The 15,921-nt window shown below is 44.9% G+C and overlaps 1 protein-coding gene across 6 annotated transcripts in view; it reads right to left on the reverse strand.

The window, feature by feature from the left end:
* ATP11C (ATPase phospholipid transporting 11C) overlaps positions 1 to 14,680 on the reverse strand; it is a 165,567-nt gene extending 150,887 nt beyond the window's left edge. For all 6 annotated transcript variants that reach the window (XR_009692050.1, XR_009692049.1, XM_061137377.1 and 3 more), the window contains exon 1: positions 14,507 to 14,680. Coding sequence is in view for 4 of the 6 variants with exons in the window: in XM_061137377.1 (XP_060993360.1) it covers positions 14,507 to 14,533 (27 nt within the window). In the remaining 2 variants the exon portion in view is untranslated. The remainder of the gene's footprint in view (positions 1 to 14,506) is intronic.
* Positions 14,681 to 15,921: the final 1,241 nt, after the last annotated feature.

A 15,921-nucleotide genomic window follows, 5' to 3' on the forward strand; every position in this document is an offset into this window, starting at 1 on the left:
ATTGGGAAAACTGGATATCCACATGCATAAGAATGAAGTTGGACTTTTACCTTACACCAAATACAAAAGTCAATTCAAAATGGATTAAAGATCTAAATGTAAGACCTAAAACAAAAACATCCTAGAAGAAAACATAGGGGAGAAGCTTCATGATATTGGATTTGGCAATGATTTCTTGGAGATGACACTAAAAAAGCACAGGCAACAAATGCAAAAACAGCCAAATGGGACTTCATCAAATTAAAAAACTTCTATGCATAAAAGGAAACAAAATATAAAAAGGGAAACAAACTACTGAGTGGAAGAAAATATACAGAAAGCATATATCTGATAAAGGGTTAAGATCTAAGATATATAAAGAACTCCTACAACTGGACAACAAAAAATTACCTGATAAAAAATATGCAAACCACATGAACAGACATTTCTCCAAAGATTATATACAAATGGCCAAAAGCATATGAAAAGATGCTCAATGTCACTATTCATCAGAGAAATGCAAATCTCAACCATATAAACACCATTGGACCAGATGGGGATGGCTCCTACCAAATAGCACCCTCTCCAAAGGGGGAAAAAAAAAGTGTTGGTGAGGATGTGGAGAAACTGGCAGCCTTCTGCAATGGTGATGGGTATGTAAAATCGTGCAGCTGCTATGGAAAACAGTACAGATACACCTCAAAAATTAAACACAAAACCACCATATGATTCAACAATCCTACTTCTGCATATATACCCAAAAGAATGAGATCTTGAAATCAGGATCTCAAAGTGATTATCTGCACACTTTTGTTAATAGCAGCAATATTCACAATTGTCAAGAAATGGAAGCAACCCAAATGTCCATCAATAGATGGTTGGATAAACAAAATGCAATACATAAACAGAGTATCATTCAGCCTTAAAAAGGAAGAAAATCATGTCACATGCTACAGCATGGATGAATCTTGGGGCTATTATGCTAAGTGAAATAAATAAGAAAACTATGTAGGACTCCATTTATATGAGGTCACAATAAGAAAAATATGGTAGGACGTCATTTATATGAGATATCTAAAATGGTCAAATTCCTAAAAACAGAAAGTACAGTGGTGGTTACTAGGGGCTGGGGGGAGTAAGGAATGGGAAATGAGGTGTTGCTGTTTAATGGGTAGAGAGTTTCAGCTGTGTAAGATGAAAAAGTTCTGGAGATCTGTTGAACAACAATGTGAATATACTCAACACTACTGAACTATGAAAAAAGAAAGTGAAAGTGAAAGTCACTCAGTTGTGTCAGACTCTTTGCGACCCCATGGAGTCCATGGAATTTTCCAGGTCAAAATACTAGAGTGGGTAGCCTTTCCCTTCTCCAGGGGATCTTCCCAACCCAGGGATTGAACCTAGGTCTCCCACACTGCAGGCAGATTCTTTACCAGCTGAGCCACAAGGGAAGCCCAACTGGACTATACACTTTAAAAAGTTTAGGATAAATTTTATCTATGTCTTTTAACAGAATTTTTAATAATAATAAATACAGAAGAGCTGTGGAAATGTTTGGTAGTTCCTCCAAATGTTAAACATAGAATTAAATATTTAACCCAGCAATTCCAAATCTAGGTACACAGCCAACAGAAATGAAAATGTGTCCACACAAAAACATATACAAAAATGTCCAAAGCAGAATTATTATTCATAATAGTAAAAAAATATAAACATCCAAATGCCCATTAGCTAACAAATGGATAAACAAATGTGGTATATCCATTCAGTGGAATATTATTGAGTCAGAAAAAGGAATAAACTACTGATACATGCTACAATACAAATAAACCTTGAAAACATGCTAAATGAAATAAGTCAATCACCTAATACTGGTCAGGTCTTTATCTAGAGAGTACTGGAAAGTCTCTGAAGGCTTTCAAATACACATCTGTTAAAGATCCCTTTGATGCTGTGTGGAAGGTGGATTGGAGAGTGCAGTAGTAGATGAGATCATCTATTGCAATGGTCCAGATAACTGATAGTGGTAGCTTGGACTTGGATGGTGGTAGGGATGGCAAAGTAGAGAAGTGGATGGATTTGAGAACTCTTTCTGAATTAGAACCTATTGGATTTGCTGAGAACAGATGTAGGTGATAAAGGGAAAGACATTAATAAGGATGATTGCTAGGGTTCTAGCTTGAGCTACTAGGTAGAAGATGGTGCCATCTGTTGAAAGAGGGAAGATTGAAGGAGGAACAAATGTGAAAGAGAAGAGATGCTAATGACTTGGACTATAGTGGCAGTCATGGTGATAAAGCACAAGTAGCATCAACAGCCTGTGGTGATGAACTATGTGGGAATAAGACGCAATTCATGTTCTGGTAAGGTACAATGAAGGTCAAAAAAATGCCCTGGAGAAGGAAATGGCAACCCACTCCAGTATTCCTGCCTGGGAAAATCCCATGGACAGAGGAGCCTGGTGGGCTACAGTCCATGGAGTCACAGAAGAGTCGGACACGACTTAGTGACTAAACAACAACAAAGGTACAATGAAGGTCAGCTCTGAATGTCTATTAAGAACCATGTTGGGACTTCCCTGGTGGTCCAGTGGCTGACACTCCAAGTTCCCAGTGCAGGGGGCCCAGGTTTCATCCCTGATCAGGGAATTAGAGCCCACATACTGCAACTACAGCCTGGTGCAGCTAAATTAAAAAAAAAAAAAAAAGAGCTATGCTGTTTAATGACAGTGAAACAGAAGTGTTACTATAAGGAAGGTGCTCCTGGACAAATGCTGGATCCCCAGCTTTTTAAAATGACCAATAGTACTCAAGATAATAAACTACCATATTGTCCCCATGTAGTAAAAGTTTCTGGAAGTGTGCACTTATTATGTAAGCAGGAAAACCAAATAACCAGTCATATAATGTTATTATGAAGCAGGGTCATGAAATACTACCCCAAATGCTTTTTCCATCCCAGTTCCTGTATCAAATCAGAATATTGAGGATCACCATCATTGGAAGAATGGATTTCAGAAAAGAGTGTCTCCTGGCACTGCTCCCAAGGGAGTTGGTGCACTGGTCTGAATGCTGGCGGCACTTCCTGTGTGTACCTTCAGGAGGATAGCACTGATTATCTGCTGCCTGGGGAGGTTGCTCTTATGCGTGGTCTTCTGTCTCTAATAGACTGCAACCTACTGGAGAGCAAGGCTGTGCCTTACATACCTCTACAGTAGGGCACGGGTGTTCAAAGGAAGCTTTTGATTCATATGGATGTTTTCAGAAAAGAAGCCAAAGTAAATTGTGCACTATATTACAGATCCCTTAATCTATATTACTGCAAGCTACATTAATTGTGAAGCTTCAAGAACATCCCCACTGCTTACACAACAGGTGTAACTTACATAATCTGCTGTACCCAGCTGTTACTTATTTGTGACAGCTCCCTCCTGGTTCCTGCTCCCCGTTGAGCTGCAGGATTACTGCATCTTCCAGTATGATTTCCTGATTTATTCTTTGCCCCAAATCATAACAGAATTATTAATTTTCCTTTTAGATAACAGGTTTAAAAAAAAAAGATTGAAACTAAGAATAACCAGAGATATCACTGAGGTTTTCCATGATCACAGAACTCAAAAATTCTGAAGTACTACTTATAAACATTTCCATAAAATTCATTCATTAGCCCAAGAATTTAGTCTTCCTTTTGGCAGCCTTTCCTATATAATTATCCTTCACCAAATACTCTTCACTATGCCTGCTCTTTGGACCTGTGTTACCCAAAAGGATTTTTAAAATTGGCTGCCTATGAGCTAACAGCTAACCATCACAGAATGGGATGAAGTAATGATGGTAATGAGTGTTGGCTGGGACTATGGGTAAATGGATGGAACATGGAGGAGTTGCGGCAGTGACAAAAGTCAGAAAAACTGAAAATCCACGAATTTAGTGATGCTCCAGAGAGGAAACCAGCAAGTGTTGACGCTAAACTGGCAGAAACATCAATACTTCCTGGCTCCCCCACTGGGTGCATCAATTTATCACCGGCAGGCTGCTCTTCTGCTGCGACAGTGAATGCATTCAACGATCTGCAAAGCAATGACCTATCATCCAGGAGCACGATGTGTACAGCAATGAGAACAAGGTGGTGATTGCTGGGAGTTTCAGACAGACTCAGTTCTGCTGCTTGATTAGCTTAATGACAAAGGGTCAGTCATTTCCCTTCTCTGAAAAATACCAGGATTTCCTAACAGTGAAAAAGTTAACAGAGCAGGTCTGACTGCTATTCTTAAAAGTGTCTGCTTACAAGGTTGGTATAGACACAGCTGGTGTCTGGGGAATTGGACTTGGGGAAGGTTCCCACCATCCTAAGTGCTAAGAATAGCTCACTGTGCCTCAACTATTGGCACAATGTTATGGTTTATGCTAAATACCTGTTTTCCTTCTGGGAGTCTGAAATTCTGCATGTACCAGGCAGAGGGTGTGTGTCTATGTGACCAGCTCCCAGTAAAATCTCTGGGCACTGAGTCTCTAAGAAGCTCCCTTTGGAGACAACACACTGCTGGAGGAATTAAGCACAACCTGTGTGACTCCACTGGGAGAGGACTGTTGGGAGCTGTGCCTGGGTTCCTGCAGACGTGGCCTCTTGAGCCTTTTCCTTTTGCTGACTTTGCTTTGGAGCCTTTCTCTGTAATAAATCAGAGCTGTGAGGACAACTATATGCTGAGTCTTCTGAGTTTGGCCAGTAAGCCATTGAACTTGGGTGTGGTTCTGGGGACCTCTGGCACAATTGGTATGTGCTGAATAGCCTACCGAACTTCAACAATTATGCCAAGTAGGTGTGATGTTCATTCTATAGGTGAAGAAAGGAGACTTCAGAAACAGGAACAGAGTGTACACAGAAAATAAACATTTCAGTGTTTATCGAATATATGTGTGAAAGTCGCTCAGTCGTGTCTGACTCTTTGCGACCTCATGTACTATACAGCCCATGGAATTCTCCAGGCCAGAATACTGGAGTGGGTAGCCATTCCCTTCTCCAGGTTATTGAATATGGATGTTCTCCAATTTTTGTGAACTGAGGAACTACCTGGAGTGCCTGCTAAAAACGCAATTTTCTGGCACCTATCACCTGAGACTTGGATTCAGTAGGTTTGAGGCTCAAGAGTTTCTATTTCTAATAAGCTTCCCAGATGATTCTTCTGCAGGTAGTCTAAGGACCACACTTCAGGAACACTTTGATGTACAGGAACTACAGTACCTGATTCCCAAGCTAGGATGTAAATGGCAAAACCAGGACTTGCACTAACCCTTTTAAACAAGGTTAAGGCTCTTTTCTCAACAAAACTGCTTCCCTCAAACTCCACAATTCCTCTGGTTGCTCTGCCTTCTCACTGCAGGTATCCACCCAGCACCAAATACCAAGTGGAATCCTGAATCCAAATAATGCTCTTGGGGGGAGTGAATTCTGCAGCTTTGGTTTTCAAAAAGATTTGATGCGCTGGTGGCAACAGAAAATATAAGCTTATGCATGGGATTTAACAAAAAGAACATGAATTTGCTTATAATTTTAGAAGTTGAGAACAGGATATGGGTTATAGTTTTCTGTGACTGGCCAACAAAGGGGAAGGCACTTAGGATAATCTTTTTCGCTGATCGAGAAACTAGCGTCAAGTAAATGCTAAACCTTTTCCTTACTTTTTAAGTGGGTAGGAAAGTATAGTTTTTTTTTTCTCATTTAGAATAAATATAGTGTAGTATTTTGTAACTGAAAGGATGTTATTTTTAGTGCCATGCACTCATTGGTAGCCCAGTCTGAAACGCATAAGCTTCTCAGTAGCTGGTCATTTTTCAACTTCTATTACTGAATCAGACTATGCTATCAATTCAGAAAGTATTTATTGAGCATCTACTGTTTACTTGATGCTATGCTAAAGGCATAATCATTATCCAGAAAACTGCTGATTTTTTCAATATCTACATGAAAAAGAGACTAGAAAAATATAGCCACACTACTTTATGACAACATATAATGGAGGAGTCTAAAAAAATACACGGTATCTGCTTGAACAGGGTAGTCTTCACCAATCCTCCCACATTCTATTAAATATAGGGCCAAAAATTGATGACAATCTGTATTTCACAAATACATATTAACCTCCCGAATCTGGATATCCACAGTCCAATATTATCTATAAACCTCAAATAATCAGTAAGTCAGCCAAACCAGCAATCCCTCCACACACCACAGTAAGTGTGGGGCTGCCTGCCAATGTACTGGCACAGGGCACCCCACGCCCATATCTGCAGTGTTGAGTACTCATTCATCACTAAACTGCAGTAGTGTTAACATATGCTGCAGTCATGCTAATGTTTGTTTTAGTCACCATTGATCTACCCTTATCCCAGGCCAGGAAGGTTAGTGTTAAGTGAATGGAAACAAACTTGAAAATAGCACCTACTTCACTTATGGAAGCCTAGAACCTCACTCTGCCCAACCAGAAAATTCCTTCCAATCTGAAGAATTCCAGATGCAAAAGATTATTCCATATAAAGCACTACAGATATACAGGAAACTCCACCACCTTGAGGGGGAAAAAAAGTGTTTTTCATTTGTGTCCCATGATCCCACCTCTTTGGGAGAACTTATCAACCATGTTAGACAAGCAGTCAACCTTAATGATTTTTCCCCATCACTCAACAAACCAGTATTTGAATTCACTCATGGGCTAGTTCTCTGCACATCATCCAGAGGCAGGGATGTTAGTTATGGTTCTCCAGGGGCCACTGGTAGCTCAGCTGGTAAAGAATCCGCCTGCAATGCAGGAGACCCCGGCTGGATTTCTGGGTTGGGAAGATCCTCTGGAGGAGGGCATGGCAACCCACTCCAGTATTCTTGCCTAGAGAATCTCCATGGAAAGAAGAGCCTGGGCTACAGTCCATGGGGTCACAAAGAGTCAGACATGACTGAGTGACTAAGCACAGCACAGGGGCCACTGGCTATACTTTACCTTTCAGAACCCACTGCACAGTCGCTGGTCAACCGGCAGCCTACGTGAGGAAACAAACTCACCTGGACAGTTGTACCAACGTGAAATTGGCCAGCTTTACCTGCTCAAATCTCACTTCCGCTAAAAGCTCATTAAGAGCACTGGAAACTACCTGATTTATAGGCACTCAGTATCACCCACTAAAGGGCTGAATTATGCACAATAATCATAAACAGAAGGAGCAGACAGTAAACCCTTATAGAAGGTGTTCAGAAGACATTCCGAGTTTTATGTTGCTGAATCAGTCAAACCCAGATCAGGATTTTAAAAAAAGACAAAACTTGTTTTCAGGTTATTTAATATTTACTTCAAGTAGTAGTGATTCATTCCTAAATAGGTGTTCCACTTTACAGAGAATCAGACTAACATCTATTTGCAAAAGAGCCCTTTGCCATGTCTAGGTCATACTGAAGGTGTCAAATGCAACAAATTCCTTTTTATCTGAAATCCAAACAACCAGAAAATAATCTAAATTGTTCACTCTATTTCTGGTAGAAAGACAAACAAGTAAGTATATAATAGTAACTTATTCACAAAAAAGCAAGTTGCATGGTTTGTCACAAATGTGTTACAGAGCAGTCACATCCTCTAAATCTACAGCCATGTACAAAATGAATACTAACGCTCATGAAGACAGGGAGTTTGTCTTGCTCACCAATGTGTCCCAGGGCCTACTATAGTGCCCAGTACATAACAGATGTTCAGTGAGTATTTGTTGAATGAAATAATGCTCTGCAAGATCATAAAATGGTGTAATCATCTAAGAGATTACACTATGGTCAGTATAGCTTTGCCGTTAGATATATTTATTCTAATAGTTTAAAAATTGGTAATCAGTACACACCTATGTTTAGGTTCTGATCACAGTTCCAATATGGAGGGGTGTCCCCACACCAACAAGAAATTCTCAGACATCACCTGAGTGTCCCATAATTCAACTTATTTCTGACCAGAGGTAGCATCAGATACCCCAGGTTAGGCGCTCAGTCCTGCAAGACTCCCCCAGCCAGCCACTTCATACATCAGCAGCAGGTCCAGGTTATCAGCTGTGTTTCTGACCAACTGGCTACAAACTGGGCTTCCCAACAACCTCCACCTTGGGTTTCAGACACCAGCCTCAAGTCCAGGTTGTTACCAGAACTTCTGAGTGACTGGCTATAAATCAGAGGTTCCCACAATCTCCATCTTTGGTTTCATTAATTTGCTAGAGTGGCTTAGAGAACTCAGAGAAACATTTTACTTCCTAGATCACTGGATTATTATACAAGTATCAGCCAAATGGAGGAGATGCATAGGACAAGGAATGGGGAAAGGGCACAGAGCTTCTGTGCTCTCTCTAGGAGCATGGCCCGCTCTTCGAAAATCTCCAACTTGGAAGCTTCATACAGGCTTCATTAACAGGCATGACTGACTAACCCATTGGTCACTGGTGATTGGCCCTCTCCAATCCCCAGAAATCAGGGGTGTGGAACTAAAAGTCCCAACCCTCTAATCAAAGGGTTGGTTTCCCTGGTGACCAGCCGCCAACCAGAGATGCTTTCCCAATTCACCTCATTAACATTATAAAAAACACCTTTATTGCTCTCAAAGTCGGAAATGCTAAGGGTTTTAGGAGCTCTGGGCCAGAAACAGGGACAAAGACCAAATACACATATATTTGTTATTATACATCACAGTATTGTTAGGGGAAGCACACTGATTGAAACCTTCTACCCTGGCCAGGCACTATAGTAACTATTTGCATAAGTTGTTTTACGACAGGAGGTCCTGGAAAGGAACACGGAACTAATAAGCCTCCACCAACTGGAAGAGTTCGGGAAAGGTCAAAAGGAGACACCACATGTCCGACCACCTCCCAGAATCCTTCTCTTTGGCATCTGTCTTGGCTGAACAAGGCGTGCACCACCAGGAAGGACTCTGAGTCAGAATGATTGGCTAAAGACAACCCGGAAGCTAATCCCATCACCATAAAACCCGAGCTGTGAGCCATGTGGCAGAGCTATTCTCTTGGGTTCCCTGACCCTACTGCTCTCTGCCCGGGTGCCCTTTCCCAGTAAAATCTCTTGCTTTGTCAGCACATGTGTCTCCTTGGATAATTCATTTCTGAGTGTTAGACAAGAGCCCAGTTTCGGGCCCTGGAAGGGGTCTCCCTTCCTGCAACAGTATCACACCCAATTAACTAGAACTCCTCATTTTTAACCATTTTTCATAAGGAAGAATTTACTATAAATGTCACTGTCTATGAGCAGAAGCTATTATTTATGTGAAACATAAAAATTTTTCATTCAAATATTTATCAAGCACCTACTATGCACCAGGCACTGTGCCAACTGTCCCTGCCCCCAGCAGCTTTCAACGACTAGGGCAGCCTTTTTCAACTGGAATTCCTCATCTACAGATGCATGCACAGGAGATAAGTATAACATAAAATGGATTCTCTAGGGCATTAGGAGTTGATTCTCTCCCAGTGGAGAAAGACTAATGTAAAGTGCCACAGAAATTAAAAGGAAATGACAGGGGCTTCCCTGGTGTCCAGTGGTTAAAACTGCGGTTCCACTGTAGGAAGTGCGGATTTGCTCCCTGTTGGGGAAAGTTCTTTATGCCAGGAAAAGGAACCCCACCCCCAAAGAAATTACAATATAATAAAAGGTTGCTTTTAATAGGGACAAACTGGGACTTCCTGGGTGGTCCTGTGGCTGGGACTTTAAGCTCCCAAAGCAGGGCACCCGGGTTTGATCCCTAGCCTGGGAACTGGATCCCATGTGCCACAACTGATGCCCAGTGCAGCCAAAATAAAAAAATTAATTAATTTTTTAAAAATCCAGCCATGTATGAACTACCTGGTAGGAGCAAAGATGAACAGGCCATTTGTAATGTTGGTGTAAATGCAAAAATATTGCACTACATACATTCAGATAAATTTCTAAACATAATAAAACTCATCAATATTTTCCATGCTCAGCAATGTCAGGGCAGATTTTAGTGAAGTGAAACAAGAAAAAAAAAAGTATAATTACTCTGATAACATTAACTCAAAGAGAAAACAAAAAACCTTGCACCAAAAAGACCCCCAAATTACCTGAATTTTATTCATTGTCTCCATATATTACTTCACTAAATTGGTCTTGCCTTGGACTTGAGGCAGCAGACAGATAGGCCCCAAGCTGAGCAGCTGGAGTTTGTCCCCTGTGGACAGATACTCCAAAACAAAGATAACAGCCAAGAGCAGAGGAGCTGCCCAGATAAGAGATAAAGAGACCACACATTCCTCATTCTCGAGGTCAAGGAGGCCTTCCCGACTACACAGGCGCAGAAAGCCTCCTCGGATGTCAAAAGGGAAGGGATGCAGCCCACAGTAGGCAATGTAAACCTACCCAGAGGCCTCTTCACTAGACTCCATCTTGGCTAAGAGAAGTGGGTGCACACATGGGAAGACCCTGAGAGAAACCAAACTGCAAACTCAGAGCCAGGCAGAGCAAGATTATGAGGCAAAGGAAACCCGGAATAAATACCCCATGTAAGTGATTCAAACTACCACGAGGGCACAACTCTCTCTGAGCCCACCCATGTATGTCTATCCACACGTACACTTTTTCTTCCTAAGAAACACTTTACTTATTTCACTACTTTCCATCTCTTTGTAGCAATTCATTTCTACAAAGCCAAAGGGCCAGGGTCTTGTCACAGGCCACTGGCCCTGGTGGTCTAGTGGCCAGGATTCAGTGCTCTCATTGCTGCCACCTGCCTTCAATCTCTGGCCCAGAATGGAAATCCTGCTTCAAGCCACTGCAGACAAAGGCCACCAGAGATCAGACTCAAAGGAATACATTAGCTACCTATTTCATTATTTTGAATATTTTTTTATCTTATTTTGAATTTTCCTTAAAATACCTTATGCAGTCAACTTCGTTCCAGTTCTGGGTGTCTTCAACAGATACAACATTTTCTCTGTGATGATTTTATTATATGCTGCATGCTTTATGGAGCCAAAACAGTTTGAGAGCTACTAGAATCAGAGAGAGAAGTTTTTTTCCCAGTATTTCAACTCGAAACTTAAGCTTTTATATGTCAATGATCTAGAAATTCACACCTGTTTAATATCACTCTCTGACAGGCTAGTTAAATAACATCCACCTGGCCAAGTCCCCTGAACTACTTTATCAAGTAATGTCTTGTTTTGAATTGTTAGCAAGAAATAAGAGAATAAGCCAAATGGGGGGAATTCCTGTTTAGATTCTCATTAAACCTTTCAACTCATGTGAAAATGCTAGTGTAATCACTAGGAATGTCACTGAAGAGTAAAAGAATAAAAGTCCCTGACGCTTAAGTCTCAATTAGTCCAGACTTCCAATTAAACATTCTTTTAAAGGAAAGTAATTGTACAGAGAAAGCTACCATTATTTATTGTATTTATGGAGACTGGAGATGTTGAGTGGGAACAGGCTATATAGTTTTTATTATACTCTCAGACATTCAACTCTTAAATCTTTTAAGACATTCCCTACATAACTAAATCCGAAAATCCTACACCAAATCCACCAATTTCTTTCTACCACAAAATTGTCAGAAGGAAAGTCATAATTCATCAGAAAGGAAATAAGACAATTTTTTAATGGCAAAGACATCAAGGCCATGTCTTTAAAAAATACAATGAATCACTATTTCTTTTAGCTCAAGCTAAAGAACTTTCTCTTTCAAAATTGGAGAACCTGGGCCTGGAGAAATAAATGGTATTTTTAAAATGATTCGGCAAACACTACTGAGCTATCAAAGATGATACTACTTACCATGTTAGGTTTAAAATTTAAGTGAAAGTCACTCAGTTGTGTCTGTCTTTGCAACCCCATCGACTACACAGTCCATGGAATTCTCCAGGCCAGAATACTGGGTAGCCTTTCCCTCCTCCAGGAAATCTTCCCAACCCAGGGATCGAACCCAGGTCTCCTGCACTGCGGGCCAATTCTTTACCAGCTGAGCCACCAGGGAAGCCCTTAAAATATAAAGCCCTGTCCTAACATGTAGTATCTAGTTTTCAGTGACCAAGAACTACAATCAGCATCACTGGAATTTATATCACATTCAAAGTCAATTTCAGATGTACACAGGTACACAAAAAAGCACTTAATTTTGAAAGGAACTCATAGCCCCATCTCCAAAATATAAAAAAAGCACACAACTTAGACTGCATCTATATTGCTGTGCAAGGCAAAGATCAACCTAAATCTTTCGTTGTATCCCTCTAGTGATGTAAATGGGAGTGCCACTCAGTCTCTACCAAGGAAAAGACTAGGACAGCATTTTGCTTGCTGACTAGGGGAGCTAAAAACTGCCCCCCCCCAATTATTTCTGAAGTCATTCTTTAGCAGTAAGTGTTTGATAGTATATTTCACATTCCGTCCAAGGGTTTGCAGATTAATTCCTTGCCCTAGGCCTAAGGCTCAGACACAACTCCTGAGAAGCTTTCAGTTCACTGCACTGGTAGAAATTCTGGAGACTTAACCAGAGTCATGGTTGTGCAGGAAAATGTAAGCAGTCAGGTATTCCAGCCGAAACAATGAGGTCAAAGCTCCTTTCAGCGTGAGCATATTCTCCGCAGAGATCCTGGATGGGGATGTAAAGTACTAGCCTCAAAACCTGCAGGCTGGCACCTCAACAACTGCTGCAAATTCTACTGCATGCCCTGCCTTCCCCGGCCAGCACTGATTCCTTAATAGACTCAAACAACGCAGACCACTCTGAGCAAAAGAAAGATGAAGGGGGCTTTTAGACTGATACTTTCAGACTGGTTGTTTGGTTTCAAATGTTCAAATCCTTAAAAAAGGGGGGGGGGCAGGGAATGTCATCATCTCAATGTTGAGCTAAGGAATGTATTACAAACCACAGTCCAGTTGTTTTCCAGTATAAGAATGCCATGTGAAAAGATTATCCTCTTCCCAAATATTACAATTATTCCTCTTTGTCACCTTTCCTTTCCTAACACCCCCAAACACCACTCAGGATCACAAGAATCTACATGAAATAGAACTATGAAGCACAATGCTCTTTTACCTTCTCAGGCTAAATGTGAGAAACCAATTTTAGTCACTTGCTTTAGCAAAGCATACAGTACAAGCCAATTCCTACGGATTTCAAAATCCTGATATGCACAACCTCTATTGCCGTGCCACAGGTAAACCTGCTCCAATTTCATAAGACATGCTTCTGGTGAGGTAAACCTTTAGAAAAACATTAACAGCACTCTTGTGATAATAATAGCCTAGAAGGGGACGTACAATTACTTCGTTTAGCCAGGGTACATTTGTGAAAGTTTCAAATGCAGAAAAAATAACGAGAGCAAATTCATCCGACGCGTGAAAAATGCTAGCAGTGCTTCGATTACGAATAATCGCAGGAAAACAGCCAAACCGACAAGTTCTTAAACAGACCTTGTAAGGGGGGGTTGGTAGGCGCGCGCAGCACTCAACCATTTCTCCTAAGGCCAGAAAAATCCACATTTACTGACGAATCCTTCCTTTCACATTACTGGCAGAAATAAAATCCTATTCCCGCCACCTCATCTTGCAATTAAGGAAGTTGCTACTAATAGCAGCATAGAAGTAGATGGTCCCGGTTTCACTCCATTCTTCACGTACCCTCTAGGAGTGAACAGGTTACTCAAGAAAAAGTCAGTAATCGGTTCTCCGGATGCCAAACTCCCTCGGCAACAAAATTCCCTTTTCTGGGGATCGGGGACGGGGGTCGACGCAGACGGAGGAGTCCAGCCGCAGCTCGCCTCCTCCCCCGGGTCAAGGTCTGGGGCGTTCGGGGCTCGGCGAGGCTTCGGCCCCGGCGCTAGCTTGGCAGCGGCGGGGCCGCCTCCTCGCGTCTCCACCTCGACTCAGCCCACCCCGATGATCGCCCTCGCTTTTTATTAAACCCTCAAGGTGAAAGGCTCAGTCTGGGTCTCCAAAGTTTGCTCGGCCTCGGGTGAGCAGCCGGCCGAGCCCCGGGCCAGGCTGATCCCGGCCCCAGCCTCCCACCCCTCAGCCCCCAGGGCTTTTTTGGACCACGGTGACAGGTCCAGGTTTACCTCCATGTGCTCGTGGCAGAGGAAACAAAAGAAAGCAACCTCCCTGATAATAAAACGCCATCTTCGAGTAACTGGCACACCGAGGGACCCCTGGGTCGGTCCCCCCCGGGGGTCCCCCACCATCCAGCTCGGAGGGCGCCCCCCCCCAGCGCGCCGTCCGAGACAGAGTTTGTAAGGAACAGCCCAGGGCAGCTCCGGATAAATGGGCCGGGGTCGGGGTGGGGTGGCGGGGTGCTCCGAGAGCCCTACCTGACCGCCCCACCCCGACCGCCCCGGGCAGCGTCGTTTCAGTGAAAATGTAAGAGCGGGCGCTGCTGGTGTCTCCCAGAGACGCAGTCCTCCCCTCAGGAAACTGTTCAGAGGGACCGGGCGAAGGGGCTGGCGAGCAAGCGAACCGGCACGCGGGGAGCCGCAGCGAGTGTACTTACAAAACGATTAAAGCTCCGGCGGAACATCGCGTCGAAGGCTGCCGGGCGCCGAGCTGGACTCTACCGGGCTGTCTGAGAAGGTGCCGTCCACACGACACACTGCGGCGTGGGCCGCCGGCGCGAAACGGTCGGCGAGGCTCGCGGCCCCGCCAACCGCCGGCCCTCCGAACTCCCCCCGCCCCCCGCGCCCCCCCCTCACGCCCCGCCCCGCCCCGCCCCGCCCCGGGGGCGGTGGCCCCGCCGCTCCCGCAGCAACCCGAGGAGATAGCGAGCCGAACGCGCGGGGGAGGGATGGCGGAGGAGTGCTAGGCTCCTCCTGCGGGAGGGGGGCGCCCAGAGCTCTCGACCGGCGCCGGGCTCGGCACCCCGCCGTCTGCACTCTTCCCTGCCGCGGAGCCACCGCCCGCTTCTCCGCGGGCAGCCCGCGTGCGCCCGCCCCGCTCGCGGCCACGGGGGACCCTCCCGAGGCGCCCCGCGCCTCACCTCGCCTCAGCCCGACACTACTCCCCTGGCTCGTGCGGGAGCCGCAGCCTACCCTGCCCCGGCCCTAATTCGGCCGCCGCTCCGCTTCGCTCACAGCCCCTCCTCGGTCCGCGGCAGCCGCGCCGGCCGTCCCGCACTCGGGCCGGGGAGCCACGGTGCAGCCTGCCAGCCCGCCCCGAACCCGCCAGGCAGCCGGGCTCCCCGCTTCCCGCGGGGCGGAGCCGGGCTTTGCGTGAGGAGCCGGGACCGGCGGGGCGCTGTGGAGACCCCAGCGCGGGCGGGGCGGGGCGCGGGGTGGGGGGACTAGTTATAAGAGCCCCCCTCCTCGGGTGCCGAGGCGCGGGTCTCCCCACTACCCTCGCTTCGCTCAGCTCCCACCTACGCGCCTTTCCCTTCTCAGGTTTTTCCTCTTGTCCTGTCTCCCCACCTAAACCATCTCACTTCCACTTTCTCTCTGAGGTTGTAAAGTCAGGCTTTGTGTCGCTGCTGCTGCGCAGCGGGGCGGGATTTCCCTGCCACCCCCACCCCCCCCTCCCGCCTCTACCGTAAGCCCCTCCCTCTCGCCCCCGCCCCTCGCTTCTCGCAGAGCAGCCTGGGAGTTGTAGTCCCGCCGTGCCCCCGATTCCGCCTAGTACCGCGGGCTGGGAGCTCCCCCACTCGCCGGCTCTGGGTTTGCCCAGAGGGTTGAAGGAGGAAGCGGCTGAGACCTCAGGGCTGAACCGCGGTTCTCGGCTCGGACTGGAAGTGGAGGCCACTAGCGCTCTTTAGATTCCCCGCGGTGAGAAATGTGAAAAGGATCTGTGAGGCAAAGCCACAAATGCCCGGAACCTTCCCTGGGACGCGAAAAATTGTGCACCAGGAAACGCTCTACCCCCTCGGCTCCTAGTTTAAAATTGGAGTTTGCGAAACTTTAAACATTACATAGGAAAGCC

Source organism: Dama dama, chromosome X, assembly GCF_033118175.1.
Source record: "Dama dama isolate Ldn47 chromosome X, ASM3311817v1, whole genome shotgun sequence".
Classification (NCBI taxonomy): Eukaryota; Metazoa; Chordata; class Mammalia; order Artiodactyla; family Cervidae; genus Dama; species Dama dama.